A 22,623-nucleotide genomic window follows, 5' to 3' on the forward strand; every position below is an offset into this window, starting at 1 on the left:
TCTCGTGCTGGTGCTGTGGCGGGTGGAGCTTGGCCACATCCAGGTCCAGGGAGTGGGAGACGGCTGGCGGCCTCGGCCCACCCCCCACCTGCTGGGTCACCTCAGCACCACTGGAGGCCTGGAAAACCCGTCTTCCTCAGAGCTGCCAGCGGGCGGGGAGACCCTGGCCGGGAGCATCCCAGAGCCCGGGGGGGCAAGGAAGGTGGGGGTGGGAGTCCCTATCCTCACCCCTCCCCCTCCCTGGCTCTGCTGAGAACCAAATCGCCTTATCAGAAAGTCCCTTGAGTGACTGGTTAACCAAATAGCTAGAATTCCTGTTCCAGAGGCACATCTGTTCTTGATCGAGGGGAGGCCAGGGATGACAAGGAGGGGAGAGGGAAGCAGAGGTACAGGCCAGACCTTCCAAAGTGATGCTCTGGCCAGGCAAGGGGGTGGGGGTTGCCAGCCTCACAGGAGCAGCACGGGGTTCTGTCTAGAACCTGCAGCAGGATGGGCTGCTTTGCCCACCCCCACCCCCACACTGGGGAGCTGGGACCTGCCTTCTGGGGCTGGGGGAGGGGTGAGATGCAGCACCCCCCCCGCCCTCGCCCAACACACACACCAGGGCACACGTGCAGGGACTTCTGCTAACCCTCCGGCTTCAGCTGACCCAGGCTTGGACCATCTTTCTGGAATGCACATTGGAGTGGCTCCCTCTCCCCTCAAAGACCCTTCCCTGCTGCCTCAAGCTCTCCCACAGTCAAGTTCAGCTTCTTGGCTCAGCACTCAGGGCCTGGGGATCCGCGGCCGCTGTGTGCCTTTGTGTCCTTCTCCACGCCCCCAGATCTGGGCCTTGCTCATGCAGAAACCCGGGGCACGCCAAGGCTGCCGTGCTGTTCCTTCCACCTACAACGCCCTTCCAGCCCTCCACATCCAGCTGGCCACTGGGTGCCATCCAGAGGCGGTCTGGCTGTCTTCCTCAGGTGTGGGCGCTGCTGGGACACCTTTGCCTCATCCCCACGAGTGAGTCTGCGCATGTGCCCCCGTACTATTGGAGTCCTTGCCCCCAAGACCCCCTCTTCTTGGGCTCTGGTTCCACAGTACTCAACCGGGGGCACTGGCCAGAGCAAGCGTCCAGAAAGGAGCCAAGACAGAGAGGACCCGTGAGGGAAAGAGCAGGGAGAAGGCAGGAGGACGGCACTGGTGAGGCCGAGGGCACTCAGGGCTCCGCAGAGGAATACGACAGGCCTGAGGATGGCCTGCATGGGCAAGGGCCTAGTCCCCTCTCCTGGCCAGGGACCTCACAGGCCTGCCTGGCCCCACCCCTGGGCTCCCAGCATGTGCCTGGCCCCGCCGAGGCCTGGCAGAAGGAGCCCTGCCTCGCTTTCCTCCTGTCTGGGCTGCAATCACGGGCTCTACACCTGTCACCCCACTACCCAGCCTGTGGGTGCCAGCGCCCGGGGCGGGGGACGGGCCCATCCGTCCACACCTCCTGGGCTCCTTGGCCGAGCTGGGCCAGAGGATACGGGCCTTGGGCATCAGGACAGGAAAGAGCAGGTGGCAGGGAGGGGGGTGACGGCCCAGGGACCCAGCGGCTGCGAGAAGGGCTGGGAGCCTGGGGCTGGGGCAGATGAGGGTGCAGTGTGGGGAGCATTGGAGGAAACATGCGGGACGCATCCAGGCTCCTCCCCGCCCAGGGCCGCGGGGAAGCCCCGCCAACCAGACACACAGACACCCCGATCCTCCTGGCCCCAGGACGGCCCAGTCAGCAGCACCCTGACCGGCCTGTGGGCCCCTCCGGTCTCCCCCTCACCAGGCCCGGCGCCCCTTCCAGGGCTCAGCGCTGCGGGCACGGCCTAGGGGAGAGGGCCGGCCGGCGGGCAGGAATGTTTGCGGCCAGTGTAAACAGATCGTTTCTGTCTGCCTGGGGGGCGGGGGGAGGGAGTTGTCTTCAGCTTTGTTATGTTCTGAAAAAAAAAGGCAAAAAATTTGGGTCACAAACCACAAACTGTTTTGCTTTCGGCGTAACTGGCATAAACAGGCATTTTCTCTTTGGTTTCTGGCCGGCTGAGGCCTGGGCTGGCTGGGCTGGGAGCAGGGAGAGAGGCTGAGGGCTGCGCCAGGAGGCCCAAGGCCACCGCCCACCCGGGTCAGAGGGGCCGCGCAGGTAGAGGCCGGGTCCCCCCACCGCCGCCCCCCGGACTGGGGCCTGTGATCTGGCTACACCGCGGAGGGGGCACCAGCCGAGGGCCAGGCCCAGGCAGGGAGGAGCAGGGACGCCGGGAGCTGCGGCCAGCAGGGCGGGCGGACGCAGGTGGCTGGGGATGAAGCCCAGGGGCCAGAGCCAGGAGAGGCGAGGAGGCCTCTAGGAAGGAGAGGCTGGCAGCCTGCTGAGGGGCCCCCAAAGGCGGGTGTGCCGGAGCCCTTCGCGGCACTCCAGGGCCTTCCTGGCCAGCTCTGCGCTGTGACAGGGTTGGGGAGCACCGGGCCGCGACGGCCGTGACGGCGCACCTGTGTCTGCCCAGCTCGTCCTGCGGCAGGTGCATGCGGCCGTGTGCGTGGAGTGTGCTGGCGGGGGTGCTCCCCGGGGTCAGAGCAGATGCCCAGGGGCCCAGCCAGAGCAGCTAGCCTGTGAAGGAGGAGGGGCCTGTGGAATGGGGTGGGGGTGGGGGTCGCTGAAGGACAGAAGAACTGTAGGGGCCGGGGCTGAAGGCCCAGAGGAAGCCTGGTCTGCGGTTTGCACTCAGGCCTGTGGCCCATGGGAGCCATGGAGGGTCCTAAGGCGAGAGTGGCGTCCTTCCGGCCGGCAGAGCGTATGGAAGACTCGAGCTGGACGCGGCAGGGTCCCGTGGCTGGTAGACCTGTGGGACTTGTCCACAGACTGAATTGTTAGCGGGGCAGGGCCGGGGACCTGGAGCGGGCGAGGGCCTGCAGGAGAGCGAGGGGGCTGGACAGGCCAAGGCAGAGGCCACTTCGCAGCTCCGTGAGAATGGCCAGCGGAGACCCAAGTGGGTTCCGGAGCCCAGAAAGTTAGTCTGTGTCTCCAGCTCAGCAAACAGCCCCTCTGCGGCCCACCGCTCACAGTCAGCCTTCAGGGCCACGTGCCGCGTCAAGCGCAGAGTGGGGGACGCGCAAGCCTGATCGCCCCGGTGAGGGGGCGCTGGATCGCCCTGGTGGGGGGGTGCTGGGTACCGGCTTCCCCAAGGTGAGTGCAAGTCCACAGAGTTCACAGTGAGGAGACCGGCGGCCTTGGGGAAGTGGCACAGGCAGGGGCAGCCCATGCCAAGGTCCTGAGGCAGAAACACGCTTGGGAGTCCACCCAGCCCTGGGGGTCCCCGTGAGGACTTGGCAGAAGCGGGCCCGCTCTGGCGGTTTCAAAGACCACCCAGGGTCCCTGTGGTCGCCAGCGGAGACTGGCAGGAACCATCGGAGGGAGGAACTGGGTGCAGCCTGGGTTGGTGGGACCGCAGGCCCGAGGGCCCTCCGGGACGGGCGCGGCACCTGCTTTTCTCCCCAGTGGCCACCTCCATGCTGGCCTCAGTGCCAGGAACAGGATCTAGGGCAGAGCAAGGGTCTCCTCACGTAATTTTCCTAAGTGACCACAAACTGGGCTGTTTGAAGGACGGAATCCATTCTCTCCCTATTCTGGAGGCCGGAGTCCAAAGTCAGCTCTCCAGACTGAAATGCAGGGGTCCCAGGGCCAAGCCCCCTGCCAGCCTGGGGCTGGTGGGGGGGCTCCCTCCTACCTCCCCCGCCCCTCCCCCACGGGCCTGCCCCTTCTCTCCTGTCCCAGGGACGCCTGTGTTTGGGCTGAGGCTCACCCTCATCCGGGTGAGCTCGTCCCTCCCTGACCCCCACAGAGACCCTTCCTCCAAACAAGGCCTCGTTCACAGGCTCCAGGGCTGGGATGCGGACCTGGACCAGCTGTATTTTGGAGGAGAACCCTTCAGCCCAGCCCCGCAGGAATCAGTAAATGTTTGTTGCGTGAGTGACAATAGCCTACCCTGCCCTCATTCCTGCCCTGAACTCTCCCCAGAGGGAGGCCCCTCTCCACCCCTCCCTCCAGGAGAACCCCACGCCTCCCACCGCCTCCAGGCACGCACTCCAAAATGACTTTCTCCCAGAGACCTCTCTGCTTCAAAGAGGGCTCCAACATTCCCTCCATGACACTGAGCCTGGGGTGCCCTCAAAATGGGGGTGCTCGCCTGCACGGGTGAAGGAAGGAAGGAGCCCTCAGGAGTGAGCTGGGAGCAGAGAAAGGGGACCAAGCCCAGCTGGGCTGCCCAGGCAGAGTGGGGCGAGGGCAGCGCCCGCCCTGGGGGTGCAGCGGGTCGGAAGCTAACTGGCTGCCAGGAGCTCAGGCGGGGCGGCAGGGCGAGGGTCTTGGGGAAAGCCAGCACAGGCAGGGTGGGCTGCACTGCAGTGAGGGGAGGGGGCTGTGAGGGATGGTGCTGGTTGTGGCCGGTGGGGGCAGCTGGGGAGGGCATGGTTGCCCAGAGCTGGGAGGAAAGCGGACCCTGAGTTCAGCACCCAAGGACCCCCGGAGGGGAGCCAGGCAGGGCTCTGTGGACCTTGGGGGGCAGAGCGTGCGTGAGGCTGGGGAGAGAAAGGCCCAGACCTGGTCTCCGGGGTGGGGAGACCCTGGCGGAGGGGGGTCCATTGCGGGCTGTGCCATATCGCTGGGGCCCCTCCCGGAGCCCCCCGTGAGAGCCCTCAGTCTGCCCGAAGATGGGCACGGTGTCCGTATCCAACTGGCTCTTTCCCTCACCCTCGGACGCTGACCCTGCCTCCTCCGGGCAGCCCCCCAGTCCCCCTGCTTGGAGTTTTCAGTGCAGCAAGCGCGGGCAACATGGCCAGGACCCGGGACGACACCACCTCGGCTCTCCGAGGCCTGGCTTCGAGCCTGTTGTGGCCAGCACCAGGCCAGGAAACAGAAACTACTAGAAAGAAAGATGGGGTTCAGGGTGGGAGACCTTCCTCCCACCCAGAGAGAGCTCTGGGCCTGCCCCTGAGGGCTGCCCAGCCCACCACCCCTCTACCCACCACGCTGCCCCTACAGAACCGGGGCCTGCGCGGCAGGGCGGGGAAGCAGTCAGCTCGAGCCTCAAGCCCCACAGAGGCCAGCCTGGGGACCCTAAACTTCAGCTCAGAGGACAGAGCATTGGGGGGCGGTGTGCAGGGCTGAGGAGCGGAGGGGCATTCTGCCGTAGCCTCCATCTGGGGAGGCTAAGTGTGTCTGTGTGTGCAGTCAGGCGGGTGATGCTAATCCCCATCTCTAGCCACAGCTAGTCTCCAGACCCTTCCCGAACCTGGTGGACCCCCAGCACCCACCCCTGTCCCTGGGATTGGCAGTGAAGGCACTTCACTTCTCCTGGAAACCATGCCCCGGGGACCCCTGCTGCCACAGGGCACCCCAGTGCTTGAGGACTTGGTGCCCGAGATTGTCCCAGAGCCGCTGGCCCCAAGCTGGTGGCCGTGGTCACTGCTAAGAGGGTGCAGCAGGCTCTCAGGCTGTCCTCCCTGGCCGCACGTCCCTGAGGCAGCAGAGCCTGCAACCCCAGGCGCCCCACCCCCCCACCTGACCCCACAGGTGTGTGAAAGAGCAGAGGACTCGGAACCAGTAAATTTGAATGCTTTATTGGGATTGCGAGCGATAAATGTTAAAGACAAAACCCAAGCAATGAATTTTGCCAGAAATATCAGCATGTTAAAGGGGTCGAGTGGAGGCCCGCACGGCCACTGCCAGATGGACCGCAGCGGCGGGTGAGGTGACATTCGGTGCGGGGCACGTGGGGGGTCTTCAGGCGATGGTGGGGGGGACCCAAGAGGAGGTCCCGCTGAAGACAGTTGAGGGGGAGAGAAGATGGACGGCCACAGTCGGGCTCGGGAAGTCAGACGGGGGCCCGGGTCGGGATGGCCGGGGACCGTGCGAGAGCTGCTTGCTGGGGGACACAGGGGAGCGTCGGCAGACGGCCCTGGAGCGCCCACCCCACGAGAGGCAGAAGGTAACACTGGGTGGGATGGGCGTCCGGCAGGATGGGCAGGAAATGTGGGGTGCCTCCGAGTCTTTTTGGATCTCAGGCCGATCTGTCTGCGTCCCAATGACAACAATTTGGCTCTTTTCAGCTCTGCCCAATGTTCCGAATGGCCCATTCCCGGGACGCCTGCCGAAGGCCCCTCTGAGCCGCTGGTGGGCTGACACGTACCGCCCCCAGGGTCGTGTCAGCCCCGCTACTGGGGCCCAGAAGCCTCGGGCCTCTAGAATGCTAGTCAGGCTGTCGTGCAGGGGGGCTGAGCTGGGGGCAAAAGCGGGGGTGAGGTAAACCTCCCAGCCGCCCGGATCCCTGCCACAGCCCTAGGCGCCGAGATGGTGGCTGGTTCGGTACCGCCAGACCCGTGGGCCTCGGGGCCCGAGCAACCCCAGTCGACAGAGTGTCGTCACAGCTCTCCTGCTCTGTGGGGCCTGCACCCTCCTGACCTCCCCGACTCCCCGACCTCACCCTGCCTGGACCCCCGGAAGCCCTGCAGAGCTCTAAGCCTCCTGGGGACAAGACAGGGTGCTGAGCAGGCGGGCAAGCTGTCACCGAGGGGCGAGGGGAGGGCTCCCCAAGTGCACGGAAGGCGGCCACCTGCTCCAGCCCAATGGAACCCAACTCACACACCTGCGGCCCCTTCCCCCCCAGCCGGCCGGGGGCCCCTTCCTGATGGCCTCCGAGCACCTTCCGGACACCGGGGAGACGCCTCCCCACCCCCTCCTCCGCCCCTCAGGACCTCCGGGGACCAGCCACTGTCCCCGAAGGCCAGGCCGGGCAGCGGCCCGCTCCTTTCCCTCGGGCTTCTCCGTGGGGCCCAGTGGCCAGCGCCCCACGGAGGCCCCACTCTCGACTCAACCCAAGCGACAGGGACAGATAAAAACAAAAACCGAATCGGGACGCTAAATGGCGGAGAGCAGGACATGCGGCCGTGGTGGCCGCGGTGGCCGTGGTGGTGGTGGCTTGTGTGGCACTGCTTGGTCTCTGCTCCCCTGTTACGTGGGACGGGAGTACGTTTAATTTGGTGTGTGAGCGCGTCAAAAGCTAAGGAGGGATCAAAAAAAAAAAGGAAAAAAGCCCCAGGAGATACCAATCAAAGGGGGGAATAGACAAATTGGCGTAAATTTGGGTTCCTCATTGGGTCTGTAATTCTGCGCTGAGACTCCTGACCGTCATCCTCCGAACCTCGCGGGACCACGTCCTCCTACAGAGCACCCCCCACCCAGCCCCCACTGCCCCCCACCCGCCCCTCCAACCGCCAGACTTCCCACACTCCCCACCATCGTTGCCGGCCTCCTGGGAGGGCCCTCATTTCTGAGAGGCCCCCAGAAGGCCGGCAAGGATGGTCCCTAGGTGTGCTGGGGGTCCCAGATGTTCCTCAAAGAGCACACCTAGGGGGTCAGGCTCCGGGGTAGGGCACGTCTTGGTCTCTGCTCGGCTACAGCCGCCTCCAGCCAGGCCAAACCCAGCCCTCGCTCCGCATGATGGTAGGGGGCACAGATGCTGGTGGGGCCTGGGGGCACCGGCTCACCCCACGGGGACCGTGGGGAATGCCACCTCCTGCACCGAAGATGGACCGCCCCTCTCCCACCCAAGGAGCACGTCCCAGGAGTCAGGAGGGGAGCACAGGACATGAAAGCCTCACCAATGAGCAAGTCCGGGAAAGGTCTGTGACAGAACACAGACTGCACGGTGCCGGGCTCCCCCGTGTGCGCGTGTGCGTGCGTGCGTGTGGGTGTGCGTGCGTGTGGAAGCGTGTGTGCATCGATGCGTGAGCGTGTGAGTGTGCGTGCGGTTGTGTGTGTCTGCGTGTGTGAGCATGCCTGTCGGGGTGTCTGCAGGGGTGCCTGTGGGTGTGTGGGTTCTTTAGGGTGGACACTGAGATGTAGAATCTGAGGCCGTGTGGATTTTGGAGGATGCATTTAGGGTGTCTGGGGATCTGTACCGATAAAGTCGATTTCCACAAATTTTGGCGTTCATGTTCTGTTCTCCCCTCTTTCGGTCTCCCTGGGAGGCCCCTCTAGCTCCGCGGTGACTTTGGGGATGGGAAGCAGAGCGAGGAACGAGTCTGGGGCTTTGCTGGTTTGAGGACGCCCAATTCTCCCCACGGCGCGACCGGAGATCGGCCTGAGGAGGCGGGAGCCGGCTGCGGACCCGGACGTGCCCACCTGCAGATCTGGGGTCCCTTCCTTTCTCCTGGAGGGGATGCCTGAGCCACGGCCAATCTGACTCGAGGTCCTGGGAAGAGAAGGAAGGGGAGGGGGCTAATTCTTTCACGATTGTTTCTAAGCTAAGCCAATTCGGTTCTGGTATTTTTTTCTTTAGCCAATTGATAATTTTAGGGTTTGTTTTTTTTTTAAGCTAATTGATAATTTTAGGGTTTTTTTTTTTTAGCTAATTAAAAAAGCCAATTCGTTTTAAGGGGACTAATGTGTGTGTACGAGAGAGGGAGAGTTAGGGGTTCGTAGTTTCGGTTTTCTGGTTACACAATTTGGGGATAATTGGGGGGTAATTTGGGGGGATGTTTAAAGCCAATTGAGTTTGCGCATTTCTAGAGATGTTGCTAGTCTCCTCAGCCCGATGGAGAGGGCCAAGGAGAGAAGAGCCTGACATGGGGAGGTTGGGGCGCGGGGGCCGGGGCTGGGGGAGCCCGCAGAGGGAATGCGATCCCGAGAGGGGTCAGAGGCGGGGCCTGGTGGAACGGCCCCTGGCCAGGAGGAGGGCACTAGGTGGACGGTGCCATCTTGCAGAATTACGCGACATTTTGGCTCACTTCTGATTGCCGGAGGCCTCCGGAGAGGCGCCCCCGTGGGCCGCGGGGTCGTGGGTGGGCAGGGCGATCAGCGGACGATGACGTTTGGCCTCTCTGAACGCCTCGAGCTCCTTGGCGAGCAAGCGACCCCGGCGGGCGCGCAGGAGAGCAGGCAGGCCCCTGCGCAGTCGTTGGGCGGACTGCTTCCAGGTGTCGTATTGGAAGAACTTGCCCACGGGGTATCTGGGGAAGTTGTCCTGAGGGGAAGGGGCCAGTCAGGGGGCGCCCAGCTCGTGGGGGGCCCCACGGGGCTCAACGCTCACCCTCCAGGGGGTGTCCACCAGCCGCGCCGCTGGCCCTGGTCCCCCAGCGCCAAGGAGAGCCCCTGCAGCCCGAGGCCGGGTCCCCTCTTACCGGAAGCACGGTCGGAGGGGTCGACACGTCCCTCTCGGACTTGGCGGGGGTGGCACAGTAGGTCTCCAGAAGGGCCAGGTCACAACTGCGGAAACAGCATTCTTCCACGATGCCACGGCTGCTGCGGCGGCTCACGCGGCTTGCCGGCCTGCCTGGAAGTCCCACAGGGGGAAGGGGAGCCGCACTTGAGCACTGGCCCGCACGGTCCCCACGCCCGGAGCTGGCCTCTGGCCGGTGGCCACCCCGGAGAGGGGGCAGGAGAAGAGGAGAACCAGCCGGTGGGGGTCCCTGCAGCAGCAGCCAGCCTCGGAGGAAGGGGGACAGAGCGGGCAGGTGGGGTGCCCAGGAAGGACAGGAGTGGAAGTAGGGGTGCGTGTGCTCCAGGACCAGCCCCTGGCCTCTTGCTGCCTCCCTGCTCGCGTGGAAGGTGGACACAGCCTCCTGGTCCCACTGCCCAGGGAGGTGGGGGAAAATGTGCCGGTGTGAGCCCGGCTCGGGGGGCCGCCCGCAAGGGGTCCAGCCCCCATGCTGGGGGGCACAGGGTCCCGTCTCGGAGGCCAGGCTGGGACGCAAGTGCTGCCCCCCAACAGAGCAGGAGCCTGGGCGGCCCGCAGCCCTCGAGACGCCGAGACGCCGCAGGCTTGGGAGAAGACGAGGAAGACGGGAGGGGAGGAGTGAGGACCTACATGAAACCGCGTCCTCCTTCCCTCCCGTCCTCCCCGCCCCTCCGCTGCTCAGGCTCCAAGGTGGGCTGCGAGGAAGAGTCCAAGGGCAGGCGCCCTGGGGAGGAGGTCCCACGGGCGGGGGCTAGGCCTGGCCCTCCCGGCAGGGGAGCCACTCCCGGGGCACCAGACCCTCCTGCCCCCAAACAAGGCAGGCGCGAGAGAGGGCACAGCCGAGGCCAGGGTGGGCGGGACTTCAGAAGCAAGGAGAGAGCAGGAGAACTTGGCAGAGAGAAGCGTTGAGATCCCCAGGCTGGCGTCTGTGGGCAAGTAGAGACTCCGGAGTGGGGGAGGCCCTGTGAGGAGGGCTGGGTCTGACCAACTCACCCCAGCCACACCCCCCGCCCCCACCCCACCTTCAGGGTTGTCCCATTATCTGCAGGAGCACTCCCCCATCCCATGCTATGGATGAGAAACAGAGGCCCAGCCTTCTGGGGGGCGAGGGCAAGGACCCACATCCCTGAGGGAGGGGCCACCTCCAACCCGGGGTCCCACAGAGAGACGGGCAAGGAGAAGCAGAGGTGTCAGGGAAAGCCTGCGGGGGGGGGGGGCGTTGAAAATCAAGAGAGAAGCAGGAGGAACAGCCCAAGAGTTCTTGGAGCCTCAGGTGGGCGCCACACATGGTGGCCCAGACCTCAGGTCCATGTCCCCTCCCTCTGTGCCCAGGGAGAGCTGAGCTCCCCCAGCCTGTGGGACATGCCACACCGGCTTCTGTGCTCACTGGTCTCCAACCCGTTTTAGCTGACTTTAAATCAGATAGTCCCACTGTCAAAATGTCAGGCACCATGGAAAGGTCAGGGAGGGGGGACTTCAGTGCTCACAGCCCTGCCCCCAAGCCCTCCTCCCTGCTGGGGCCTGTCCCCTGCCCCACCCCATCCAGCCCACCCGGCCAGGCTCTGGCCCCCCGTGCAGATACCACCCTTCCGGTGAGGAGACTGTTCTACTTTGAGTCATGCTGCGGGAAAATTGGGGGCGTGAGTGCTACCCAGGCACCTAGCAGGTGCCCAATCAATGTGGACACAGTTGGGCTCCTGAAGGCTCAGAGCAAGAAAGCCTGGGGTCGACCCTCAGCCACGGCTTCCCTCGGCCTGGTCTCCCCCACACCAGGCATCCTGGAGGGCATCCGTGGGCATCTAGGAAGTGGCGTGGAGGACTGACTGCAGCCTTTACGGAGCACCTGCTGTACGCGCCTCCCCCTGACCCCGCCGCACACTGGGCTACTCACTGAAGTAAAAGCCGCGGTCCCCACACACAAACTGGAGGGTGTCCACCAGCTCCCCGCCGCACAGGGTCTCGCTGGGGCGGTAAGCAGCAAAGCAGCACGAGGCCAAGGCCAAGAAGGTCAGCGGCGCCAGCAGCGACTTCCCCATCGGGACCCCCATCGGCATCTGCGGGCGGACAGGAGAGACTGAGCCCACCCGCCCCGCCTGCCCAGCCTCCCAGCCCCCCGATGGAGACACCAGCCCAGCCATCTTGGGCCTCCCAGGTCCGGTGAGCTCAGGTTAGGTCCTCGACACAACCGCCCTCGTCACAGAAACCCCACGTGCTCGCCCTGCCCAAGGCGGGGTGCGCGGCAGCCCCGCGTCCAGTGCGTGTGTGAGGCCCGTCTCTGATCGGCACCGAGTGCTGGCCAGCAATTTCACGGGGGCGTGATTCTCCCCATGTCACCACGGCACGGGCTCGGCCACACCCGGAGCTGCAGGGGCCAGTGCTGGACACTGAACCTGGCCTCTGTCCTATGAAGTCATGGGGGCGGGGCCAGCACAGGGCAGTGGCCACTCCTTGGACCTCCCAGCATCAGCCAAGATGGCAGACAGCCCCACCCCACCACAGAGCATGTGCATCCCAGAGGGCCGCCCCCCCCCCGCAAGCAGCAGGGGGTCCTGCGGGGGTGGGGGGGTGGGGGAGTGCAGTCCCACCCCACCCCTCCCCCTCCCCCACCCTCCCAGTCTGTGGCTGAGCAAACCTCAGGTCAAGGATCCCTGGTTACCCTGTGGTGCCAACCACATTCCCAGGGACCTTGTTCTTCTGAATGGCTCAGTCTCCCCTCCAGGCTGCCCTGGACACCCCAAAACAAAGGCTAAAAGCCCCCGCTGCAGGGCTGGCATCACACCACCCAGGGCCTCGAGGTCCCTCGGGATCACCAGACCCTCTCCCCACTGGGGTACCAAACCCCACCCTAGGAGCCGGAGGGAACAGGTCAGGCCACCTGGAGGCTGGACACTAGGTCCTCGGGGCCCAATCTGGAAGGACACACCCCCTGCCCCGGGCTGTGCAGCTGCAGGACCCAGGCAAGGGTTAACCAGGTCCCTTCAGGGTTGGGGGCTCAGGAAGGACCTCAGGCTCTCTCAGAGACTCAGTGAGCGGCCCCTGCTCCCTCCGGAAACTGGAACCGCCTCCACCTCCACGCAGGCGGCCCCAGCCTGCCCTCCACTGGCCCAGGTACAAACCCCTTCTGGGACGAGAGTCACAGCCCAGAGCCTTTAAGCCCACCAGCACCTGATGCTACCCAAGCCCTGGGCCAGGCAGCCTGCCCACAGGCGCCCTTCCCAGGCTCCACACCCGGTGGGCACAGGGGTCCTGGCAGCGTGGCCCTTCCCAGCCCGGTACCGGGCTGTGGCATGCTAGGCCCAGGGAACTTCTGATGCCTTAAATCGTGCAGGAGAGGAGGGGGATAAGGAGGAAGTACGATCCCGCTGAAACTCAGGAAGACCAGTGGCCAGATCCCCATTAGGACCCGGAGTGCCAGCCTGCTCACCTCCCCCTGCCCTGGCCTGGCCCCAGCCAGGCTCCCAGGCTGCCCCCACTGCTGCCCCCTTCCAAATTCTAAGAACAATTTGGCCAGCTAGCGACTGGGCGCCGGCCGAGCGGCAGCTGAGTCCTTCCGCAAGCCTGGCCACTCCAGGGCAGGGTCGGTCCAGAGCACCCACCGAGAGCCCAGGCCCGACCACGAGAGAGGCACGAGGCAGGCAGAGCTATGGGCCAGGTAAGCAAGCCCCGGAGGAGGGAGGGTAGGGGTGAGGAGGGTAGAAGCAGGGAGGAGGGGTGGAGGGGCTGAGGCCCCGGGGGCCATCAGCAGGCGGGCAGGCTGGAGCCGGAGGGCAGAGGGGTCCTCGGCTCAACAGCCCTGGTTACCTGCAGCTGGACAGGAGGCTTGCTGGGACTGGAGGAGGAGGAGGAGGAGGAAGCTGGAAGGCTGCCTCACAGGAGAAGCCAATGTCCAGTTTGCAGGCTGGTCAGTGCTCCGGCTTTTATGTCTGAGCCGGCTCCTCCCCGCCGGGGCTCCACCCTACCCCCCACCCCTCTCCCTGCTGACCACTCCCCCCGCCCCCTTTGCTCCCGCCCCCTCCGTCCTTCCAGCCAGTCCCTTCCCTCCTGCACCCCCAGCAGCTAGCCCTGGACCATCCCTCTGCGAAGTGCCCCGGGGTGGGGGTGGGGGCTCATCCTGCACCCCCAGCCCATCTAGGCACCAGGCAATGTGGGGGGGGGGGGGCGGGGAGGTTAGGGAGGGGGGCTGCTTTACACCTCCTTGTATGGAAAGTTCCATCTGCCCACTGGGCCGGGGCACATACTCTCTGGGGGCTGCACGCTCCTGCCCTTCTGAGCTTCCAACCAGCCCCTCTCCCCAGATTCTTGGGTGGAAATGCTCGGGACAGGGAAAGGGGGAGCGCGGGTGGGGGGGCCAGCTGCAAATGTGGCGCCTGGCCTGAGCCTTTCGCCGGCTCGCCCCCTCTTCCATCCTGGCCCCGCCCATCCCGTTTTCCTCCTTCAGTCTTGCTGGCACGGAGTCAACATACCAGGGTGGGTTTCTGAGCCTTGCGCCCCTCCTCATTACCCAACACTCTGGGGGACAGGGCCCTCCCCCACACGGCAACGGACCGCAGACTCTCCGCAACACCCCCCTGCACCCACAGACCGACCAGGAAGTCGCCTTTGCAGACAGCTCACACCTCCCCTGCACTTCCCGAAGCCCCTACCCACCCCCCACCTCCACTTTGGCGGCGCAGGGGAGAGCGCGGGCTGAGCGACGGGGAGCGGGACCCACAGCCCCCCCAACCCTGGGCCTGCGCGGGCCCCTCTCCCCACCCGGCCGGCCCGCACGCCGCTTACCTGGAAGCCGGCGCAGCTGCCGCCCACCTCCCTGCTGCGTATCGCAAACCGAACAGCGGGCGTTGGCCCTCCTGCCGGACACTCCTCTGCCAGCGCCGCTCTGGCCGGGTCGCGGGGGCCGAATGTGCGACGAGGCAGAACGGGGGGATGGCTTTTTTTTGGGGGGGGGACTCGTCTGATTGTTTGGGGAGGGCGGGCTGTCTGCGGGCTGGGGCGGGCCAGATGTTGTACTTTTAGGGGGGGAAAGGGTATCGGGAAATGAGGTCAGCTGTTGTATCAAGGATAGAAGGGGGCAGAGATAGTGGGAGACACAGAGAGAACGTGAAAGGGGGGGGCCAAAGAGAGGGCGAGAGGGAGAGAGGACAGAGAGAGGCGGGCAGGCTCGCAGCGGGGGAGAACAGCGCACAGAGAAACAGAAAGCGTATAATTAATCCACTTCGGGACGGCGAGGCGAGAGGGCGGGCGTGGAGGGGGAGGGAGCTGGAGGCGAGGAGCTGGGGGGGGCGGGAGGGAGCGAAGGGCAGGCTGCGGGAGAAGAGAGCGCGGGCGCCGGGACCAGAGGCCGGAGAGGGGACGGGGGAGCACAGAGAAGCGAGGGCAGCGCGCAACGTCGAGGGCCGGGGAAGGTGCTGAGGGGGGCGGAGTGGAGGGCGTCCCGGGCCGCGGGCGCCCAGCTCGGATTGGGCCGACGGAGCCCTCTGCCGTCGCGAGCCCGGGCCCTGGGAGGGGGGTGGCGGTGGCGGTGGCGGCGCCGAGCCGCTCGGGATGCGGCGAGGAGGGGAGCGGAGGGCCGCGCGCCGGGGAGGGCTGGGGACAGCGCGGGAGATGACAACGCCGGCGGCCTGCGAGCCGGACTGCCTGCGGGGGGGACCGCCTCCTCGGGCGAAGCGGGGAGGGCGTTGAGGTAGATGGAAGAGGAGGCGGCGGGGATCCGCAGGCCCGACGGAGCGCGGCCCCGCCGACGGCGCCCAAGGCGGGAGTCAGCAGCGTGGCGGCGGGCGGCGACGACGCGGGACCGCCGGCCGGGTGGAGGCGCTGGCGGGCCGAGCGCGGGCGGGCGTGGGCCAGGAGGCGGGGGCGGCCGGAAGGGGGGGGCCGGGGGCCGGCCTGGCCTCACGCAGCTCCGCCGGAGAGCAGGCGAACTGCGGGCGCCAACGCCCGGCTCTTATAGCCGCGCTACCCCGCGGCGCGGCGCCCGCTCGGGCCCCGCTGGCCCCGCGCCCGCGCCAATGGGCGCCCTCCGGGCGCTGGCCCCGCCCTCCGGGCCGCCCCCGCGGCTGGAGCAGGGAGGGGGGCCAGGGGCTGGGGGGCCCCGGGTCCGGGGGCGACGGTGGGGGGGCTGTGCGGTGCTCGCGGCAAGATTGGGTTGGGGGCGGGGAGTGGCCGAACGCGCAAGAAATCCCGAGTCTCCGTTCTAAAGTGTTGGGCCCCCCCTTTCGGGTTCCCGGGAACCGGGGGTTTCTAGGCTTGCGCGCGCCAGGGGCGCGAAGCGAGAAAGGTGGGCGGCGTCCCGGGCCCTAGCGCCGGCCCGGGACTACGCGGCGGGGGCGCCCGATCAAGAGTGAGGGCGCAGGTGGTTCGGCGCCGGGTCCGGGGTCCCCGCGGGGAGCTGTAGGGGAAGGAGGAATTCCCGGGCGCGGGCAGGGCGCGCAGCCGCCACCTGCCCTAGCAGGCGCGGCGCCTGAAGTCGCGGCAGCCGGAGCCCGAGCGCCCCCCGGTGCCGCGCGGGAGCCGGGGTGTAGCCGCGGCGGCCGCCAGGTGCGATTCCCGGGGAGGGCCGGCCCGGCCAGCCCCGAGCGGGGGCCAGCCGTGGGGCCTGCCGAGGCTGCGTCTGGCCCGGGAGAGAAGAGCAGGGCGGGAAACGGCGCTCAAATCCTACCTGCGTGACCAAATTCACCGGGGTTCGCGTGAGCAGCTCGCCTTTGGGACCCACCCAAAATATCCGGATAATGATTCCCCCGTCCTCAGTGCGTTGGACTTGCGTAGAGTCGGGTTCAGCCCCGGGGGCCACCACGATAATTTGGGGGTCTGGGGAAACCATCTCCTGGAGAGTTTGGACGACGTAAGAAGTCGTGATTTTTACCAAGTCAAAACCACGCACAAGCCCCGGCGCCCCGCTCGGCCCTCGGCGCCCCGGCCACCCGCGCCTCTCCGAGGGGAAGGGGCCGCCGCCGGCGGAAGCCCGTGCCGGCTCGCCCCCTCTCTCCGCCATCAATCACTGCGCCCGCGCTCGCCGCGCACCTCCCCAAGTCCCCTGACCCGCGGACTTGGAGGCGCTGCGCCGCCCGAACGGGGTGCGCCTCTCCTCGGCGTCCCTCCGACCCAGCGCCCGGCCCTCCCCTCTTCGGGGCCACCGAGGCGCCTTCCCCACGACTGTGATCTTTGAAAGAGCAAACGAAAGCGGCGCAGGTTTCGGGGCACCAGGTCCCGGCGAGCGCGGCCGCCGAGCCGCAAGCCCTCAGCAGGCTTCCGCGCCCCGTCCTGGTGTCCCCGGCGGCTGCCCGAGGCGGGCGCCAGCCCCGGCGGGACTGTGGCGGGGCGGACGAGGAAGCTGGCCGGGGCCGCGGAGGCGGCGGGGAGCTCACCGCAAAGCTGGAGGCTGGAGGCGGGAAGCTGCGTCCGCGGGCGCGCGAGGAGCCGAGCCAGCGAGCGAGAGCTGTGCGGCGGCGGACGCTGCTGGAGGTGAGCGGGACCCCGGGGGCAGTCCCCAGTGTCCGGGGGCAACGCCCAGTCCGTTGGAAGACCCGGGGACAATGCCCAAATTTGGGGGAAACTGGGGGCAATGCCCAGTCGTTTTCCTGGACGCGGGAGCAGCACGGCCCACGTCCTAGCGGACACGTTGCCGGGCCAAGTGTGCTGGGGAAATAGAGAAATTTCCCAAATCCGAGGAGTTTGGGGGGCCTTCGCAGGAGAGGAAGAGAGGCTGAAATCAGTACCCTCCGCTCGCTGGGTTGGAAAAAGTGCACAGAGCTGCAGGCTGGCCGGGAACAATGCCCAGATACGGGGGACGCAAGTCAGAGCTCTGTCTGGTTTGCGGCTCAAAGCAAGAGTGTCCCGACGCAGGAGACCCGAGGGAGGCCCCTTTGGTGTGGGGAACTGTAATCAGTGACTATATTTGAGACTCAGGATCCAGGGTCCAACTTTGGAGGACCAGGGGACATTGCTCGGTGCAAAGGGTGTGGGGGAGGGAACAAGAAATCCAATTCTAAAATAAGGGGGACCCAGCCTATCGGTCACCAAGCTGAGGGAGAACCCCAGACCAATTTGTGGGAGATAGGTTTGGGGTGACTCGGGACAATCTCAGCATGAAAAGTGGAGGGGGGACCCTCAGAGACACATTATCTAAAATTGGGAGAAGAAAAACACTGAACCCATTCTGGGGCTCGAGGCGGAATTCCAGTGTGGCGGAGGGAAGGAAAGACTTGCACAATTTAGAAATACAAAACTAGTGACCTGAAAGGGAGTAACCTCCTTACTTGTGGCTCTGGGGCCAATTCCCAGTGTCCTTTAGAAACTCAAGAAACACTGTCTAAACTTGGGGGAACCTCGGGTGTGATCAGCACATTTGGGAAATGCAGAAAAATCGTGTCTGCTTGTACTCTAATTTTTAACTGGTTTCAATTGGTTTGTTTTGGGTGAGCAGGAAAAAATATCCTGTCTGCTTGGTCACTGTCTGCATTTGGGAAACGCGGGCAAAACATGTCCCCAGTTTGGGGGATCCATGGGAATCATCCCTTGGAGGCAGATGTCAAAACCTCAGGAACCCCGGGTAAGAGCCAGGAAGCTTATAGGACACAGGCCTATAAGACCTAGGGTTTTTAGGATATTTTTTGATCCCTGGACATTTTCATATGGGGAGGGTATGCAAAATTACCTAAACTTAAGGGGACTTGGGGAGCAAGGGTCACAAAATCAGGGGGTCCAAAAATCTATGTTCAAAAAAAGTTGTTTTGTGGCGGTGGGGAAGTCCCAATTTATTTGGAGGATTGGGAGACATGTCTCAATTTGGAGGTCCCAGGAAACTAATGTTTTAATCTGGGGGTCCTGGGAAGTTGTTCAGAGTCCTCAGGAAAATTGGGGGTCAGTGTCTAAGTTTTAGGGGAAAAGGATTAAGAGTTTGTAGGTCGTGAGGCCTGGAGAATCAGGGTCTCTGGTGATCTGCAGGGAGCTTGTAGTGTGTGAGAGACCCAGGAAATGTTGCTTACATTTTGGGTGACTTTGCGGGTGTGCAGAACGGTCTGGAGTCCAAGAGATCAGTGCCTTTCTGTGACCCCAGTGTAGTACTGACCGTGTTTTCGGGCTTGGAGGGCAACGCGTGGTCCTGGAGAAAGCTCAGCGTGTTCAAATAGAAGGGATCGGGAAAAGGGTCCAGTGTTATCCTGGGGTTTGAGATCACTGCCTGAATTTCAGAAAATCCGGATTTTTATCAGTAAGCCGGTGAGACACAGGGAACGTTTTAACACTCAAAATGTTATGGTAAAGAGAACATATTCCGAATGTTGGGTTACTGGGGACACCCAGCAGAGCCTGGTGTAGGGAGACATATGTAGGCTTTGTGCGAGGGTTTGTTCCCTGTGTGGTGTGACCCGGGAGAATCTGCCCAACCCACGGGGCCACAAGGAAGCGCATCTCAATGATTGCCCCATGTGCTCTCCGGGGATCGGTGACAGTGTCTAACCCATCTGGGACCTGACTGGTGGTGGGAAGCTTGGAGAGTCCTGTAAAGGAGGGCCCCTGAATGTTCATGGCTCCCCCCTCCCCACACACAAATATTGCTCAATGAAATCTGGGGTTTAGAAATCATCCTCTCAACTTTGTGGAAGTCAGGAAACCAGAGCTCGGGCCTTTTAGGGTTCAGAAAGGGGCCTGGTGTGCGCTGGGCGCAATGCCTCAATTTCAGTGAAGGACTAGGAAGCCTCGTTCAGACTCTGAGGGTTTTGGGGAAATTGCTTCATGTGCTGGGAGAACTGGGAGTCTTTGCGTAAAATTGGGGGACCTCGGGCTGGTGTCGGTAATTTGTGGAGCCCCCGGCAGACAGTGTCCTAAACCGCAGTGGGCCAGGAGAACAGGGCTTCCCTGCCGGGGAGCAGAACAGCATCAAGGAGTCTTGCCTGGGAGACGCTGCAGTTCCTGCTCAAAATTATGGAGCCTCAGGGAAAAAGCCCCACTTGCTTTGGAGAGAGCGCCCAAGTGCCAGGAAAACCCCGTCCGCCTTCTGGGGAACCAGGCACATCGGTCAGCGTGACCACAGGACCCGGGCTTAACGCAGCGGCTGTAGGGGACACCCGGTGGGCGGCCTGCAAGTCCGGGGTACATGCGGCCGTTGAGAGCCTGGGAGAAAATGCCCAGTGAGTCTGGGGACCCGGGCCACTAGGCGAATCTGGGGAAACCAGCAGGGGCTTGCGTTTCTCGAGGTCCCCGGAAACGGAGGTCCAAGAAAATTCTTGTGGTCTGGGGAGATGCTGGATGTGTTTGGAGGACCTGGGAGCAAGCCTTAAATTTGGAGGATCCCCGGAAAAATACCGCCCGCGTTGGGTGGGAGCAGGGAGGTCGCTCGCCGGGCTGGGACCCCTGGAGGCGGAGGGCCGCGCGGGAGCTGCGGAGCTCCCGGGGCTGGGGACGCGCCGCCGCCGCCGCCGCTCCCCCGCGTCTGGGGTCTGGCGCGCGGAGCAGTGGCGCCCTCGCCGGGGGACTCGGGCGCGGGCAGGTAGCGCCGGGCTCCCTGGGCGCGCGCCCCGGAAGGAATGTCGCCGCTTTCTCTGGCCTTCTGGCCGCCGGGAGCGCGCGTGCGGCGGCAGCTGGGGCCGAGCCGGCGTGGGGAGGGAGGGAGGAACCCGGGAGCCGCGAGACAGAGACTTGGGCGCGGCGCCCCGGCGGGCGCTCCCGGGGCTCCCCGCTCCCCGCTCGGCCGCCTCCGAGGACGGCCCCGCGCTCCCCGCCGCCGCCGCGCCCCACGCGCTCCCGCGCTGCGAGCCTAGGCGAAGCCGCGGCCGAGCGGCCGCCCCGGGCAGGCTCGTCCCCGGCTCGGCTTGGGGGCCGGGGAGCACCCCAGACGGCCACCCCCGCGCGCCCAGACGCTCCGCGAGCGCCCTTCGGGCCTTAACCGGTCCCCCACGCAGGGGCGAAACCAGTTTTGCTTGGGTAACACGAAGGAGGGGAGGGAATGGGGAGGAAGAGGGGAGACATGGGGGAGGCCTGGGGGCCGCCCTGAGCGGCCGCCGGGGCGCCGGGGGTCTCCTTTCGTTTTCTCAAAGAGAATGTGCCCGCGAAGCCTCACTATCCCGCCGCGAAAGCCCAGTCGCTCGCAGGCCGGCACTGAAGCCGACGCAGGCGCAAGGCGCTTCTGGGCAGGAACGGGCCACCGCTTCCGAACGGAGCACTCTTGAGGTGGGGGGCAGCGACCCTGGGGGGGCCCTTTGAGGGGTACGGAGCTGCCAGGAAGAAGGCATTGCTGGGGGACGGAGGAATGGTGGGGATCCCCGGGCCACTACAGCGGGCATCGCTTGTCCCCACTGTCACCCCACAGAAGGACCCCAGTTACAAGGGGACTGCTCAAAGCCTGACATTCTGGGAAGGCAGGGGTTAATGCCATTGGACAGGTGTGGGGACCCAGTCAGGGCTGAGGCAGCCCTTCACATTATTTTGGCAAGACAGGGAGACCCCCCCCCCATGAAAAACAGTCCATTTTCCACCCAGAGCCCCAGGCACGTGGAGAATGTTCCCCCTTCAAATTCCAGTCCGCATCAATCACCCCGTGTCCCATTCCAAGAACATCTGGCCTGTCTCCCCCCACCCATCACCGCCCCCTCCCCTCTCCACCAGCTTCGTAGCCTCCCTGTGTCCCTGGCTTTCAGGCCTGTGCGGGTGTGCCTGGGGACAGAGGGGGGGTGAGGACAGCTCCTCCAGCAGAGAAGCCCTGAGTGGAGACCTGTGAATTTGGGGGTGAGGAACTGGGTCTCTGGGAGCCCAGAGCAGCTTCCAAAGCCTCCGGAGGGCCTCTGCTTCTGGACAAGCACAGGGCTCCCTGGGGCTCTGCTTTGGGCTCCCCACCTAGGCCTGCTTCCCAGCCTAGACTGGGGAGGGGGCATGCTGAGGTAAGAGCCCCTTTTCTAAGCATGGGCTCTCCCCTTGGTTAGGGGTGCACTGGGGGGGAGGACAAGGGCACCAGCGGTCTCTCAACGGGTCCCTCCCCTGCTTTCCGCCCATACAGGCGCCTGTCCTGGAGAAGCCCTGGGCGGGTGCTTGGAGATGAGCCCTTCCAGCCTCTGCCTGGACCTAGGAGGTAAGAAGGCTAAGGCCACCCTGGGGTGCCAGGCTGAGCCGCTGGGGCAAGGGGGGGGGCACATGCTTGCGCTCCCTCCCCCGCGGGGCTGCCTGCTGAACCCTCGCCTTATTTAGTCAAAAGTGTGGCTAAAGGGGCAGGCTTGGCAAGGGCAAATCCGGGTCACCGTAGGGCTCAAAAAAGGCACTGGCTGCCCCCAGCCAGGACCAGCGTCAGGCTCTCCCCGACTTCCGGCCCTCCACAGTAGGAAGGGAACTTCAGTTGCCCGAGTATTGTGGGACTGGGGTCTCTCCTGCCCAGAGCCTGCGTGGCAGAACTTCCAGCCCGAGCGCCAGCCTCCCCCCGCCCCATCCTGCTCCAGCCCCGGCGGCACCACCAGCCTCCCCCGCAGACCGCAAACCCATGCTTCACCGAGAATAATCGTCCCCCCCAAATTCGGACTCACCCTAAGAGCCTGGCCCCTACGCCTCAGGCCTGCGGCTGCTCTCCAGCCCGCCTCCCGGCTCCCTCGCTCCCAGCAGGCGGCCTTTCTCCTTCACGGTTTCCTCCCACAGCTCTGGCTCGGGGCTGGCCGCTCCCCGCTCCCTGGGACCAAGCCCAGCATTTTGCAAACTCTGCTCCGTTCTCCAAGGGTCCCTGAGCGCCCCTCCCTAGCCCACCGCAGGGCACTGGCCACTGAGGTGCAGACCGCACACTGGGCTCCAGGAGGGAGTCCGGCTCAGCGTCAGCCCCGGCTGGAAGCAGGGGACCCGGAGACCCAGCCGGAACCAACAGGACCCAGCGACGGCACAAGCCACCCAAGGCACGAGGCGCCACACCGTAAATCGAAAGGTGAAAGTAGGTAGGGGTCTGGAGGGGACTCCAGGGGAGGGGGCTGGGCAGGCGTGCTGGGGAAGGACCCAGGCAGGGCCACCATTGTACTATTTTCTGTAGTGTCAGAAATAAAGACACCTTTAAAAGAACCTTCCTGGCCTCTCTCTCAGATGGGCCAACCAGCCTAGAAGGGGGTTACCTGCTGGGTCCCTCCCTGGCGGCTCAGAATGGTGGCCCCAGTCACTTTTGGGTCCAGCACAAGGACACGGACCCACGCCGCCTCCACTTCCAAAGCTGCCCAGGACCCTGGAGCAGAACCCCCCTCCAGGGCGGCTTAGCCTGTGCCCCCACCCAGTACCTTGTCCGTGAACCGCGGTGACCACCGGCACCGAGTTTGCTCCAGAAGTGTCCCAGGCTCTCTGGCCCTGGGGCCTTTCTAGTTGTCCCCCCACCCCCAGCTCACACACACAGGAAGCCACTCCGGGAGCACAATGGAGCCCTGACACACGGGGGGCTCCG

The 22,623-nt window shown here is 65.1% G+C and overlaps 1 protein-coding gene and 1 pseudogene across 1 annotated transcript; one reads left to right on the top strand and one right to left on the bottom strand.

Moving 5' to 3' along the window:
- Positions 1 to 7,253: 7,253 nt before the first annotated feature.
- Positions 7,254 to 16,050, bottom strand: IGF2 (insulin like growth factor 2). Its single transcript, XM_044259966.1, has 4 exons — positions 15,889 to 16,050; positions 11,125 to 11,287; positions 9,178 to 9,329; positions 7,254 to 9,020 (listed from the first exon to the last, which is right to left on the bottom strand). The coding sequence occupies exons 1-4, from the start codon at positions 16,048 to 16,050 to the stop codon at positions 8,781 to 8,783; spliced, it is 717 nt and encodes a 238-aa protein (XP_044115901.1). The 3' UTR covers positions 7,254 to 8,780.
- A 351-nt stretch (positions 16,051 to 16,401) lies between these two features.
- LOC122913719 lies at positions 16,402 to 21,945 on the top strand (annotated as a pseudogene).
- The last annotated feature ends 678 nt before the right edge of the window (positions 21,946 to 22,623 follow it).

Source organism: Neovison vison, chromosome 7 (genome assembly GCF_020171115.1).
Source record: "Neovison vison isolate M4711 chromosome 7, ASM_NN_V1, whole genome shotgun sequence".
Lineage (NCBI taxonomy): Eukaryota > Metazoa > Chordata > Mammalia > Carnivora > Mustelidae > Neogale > Neogale vison.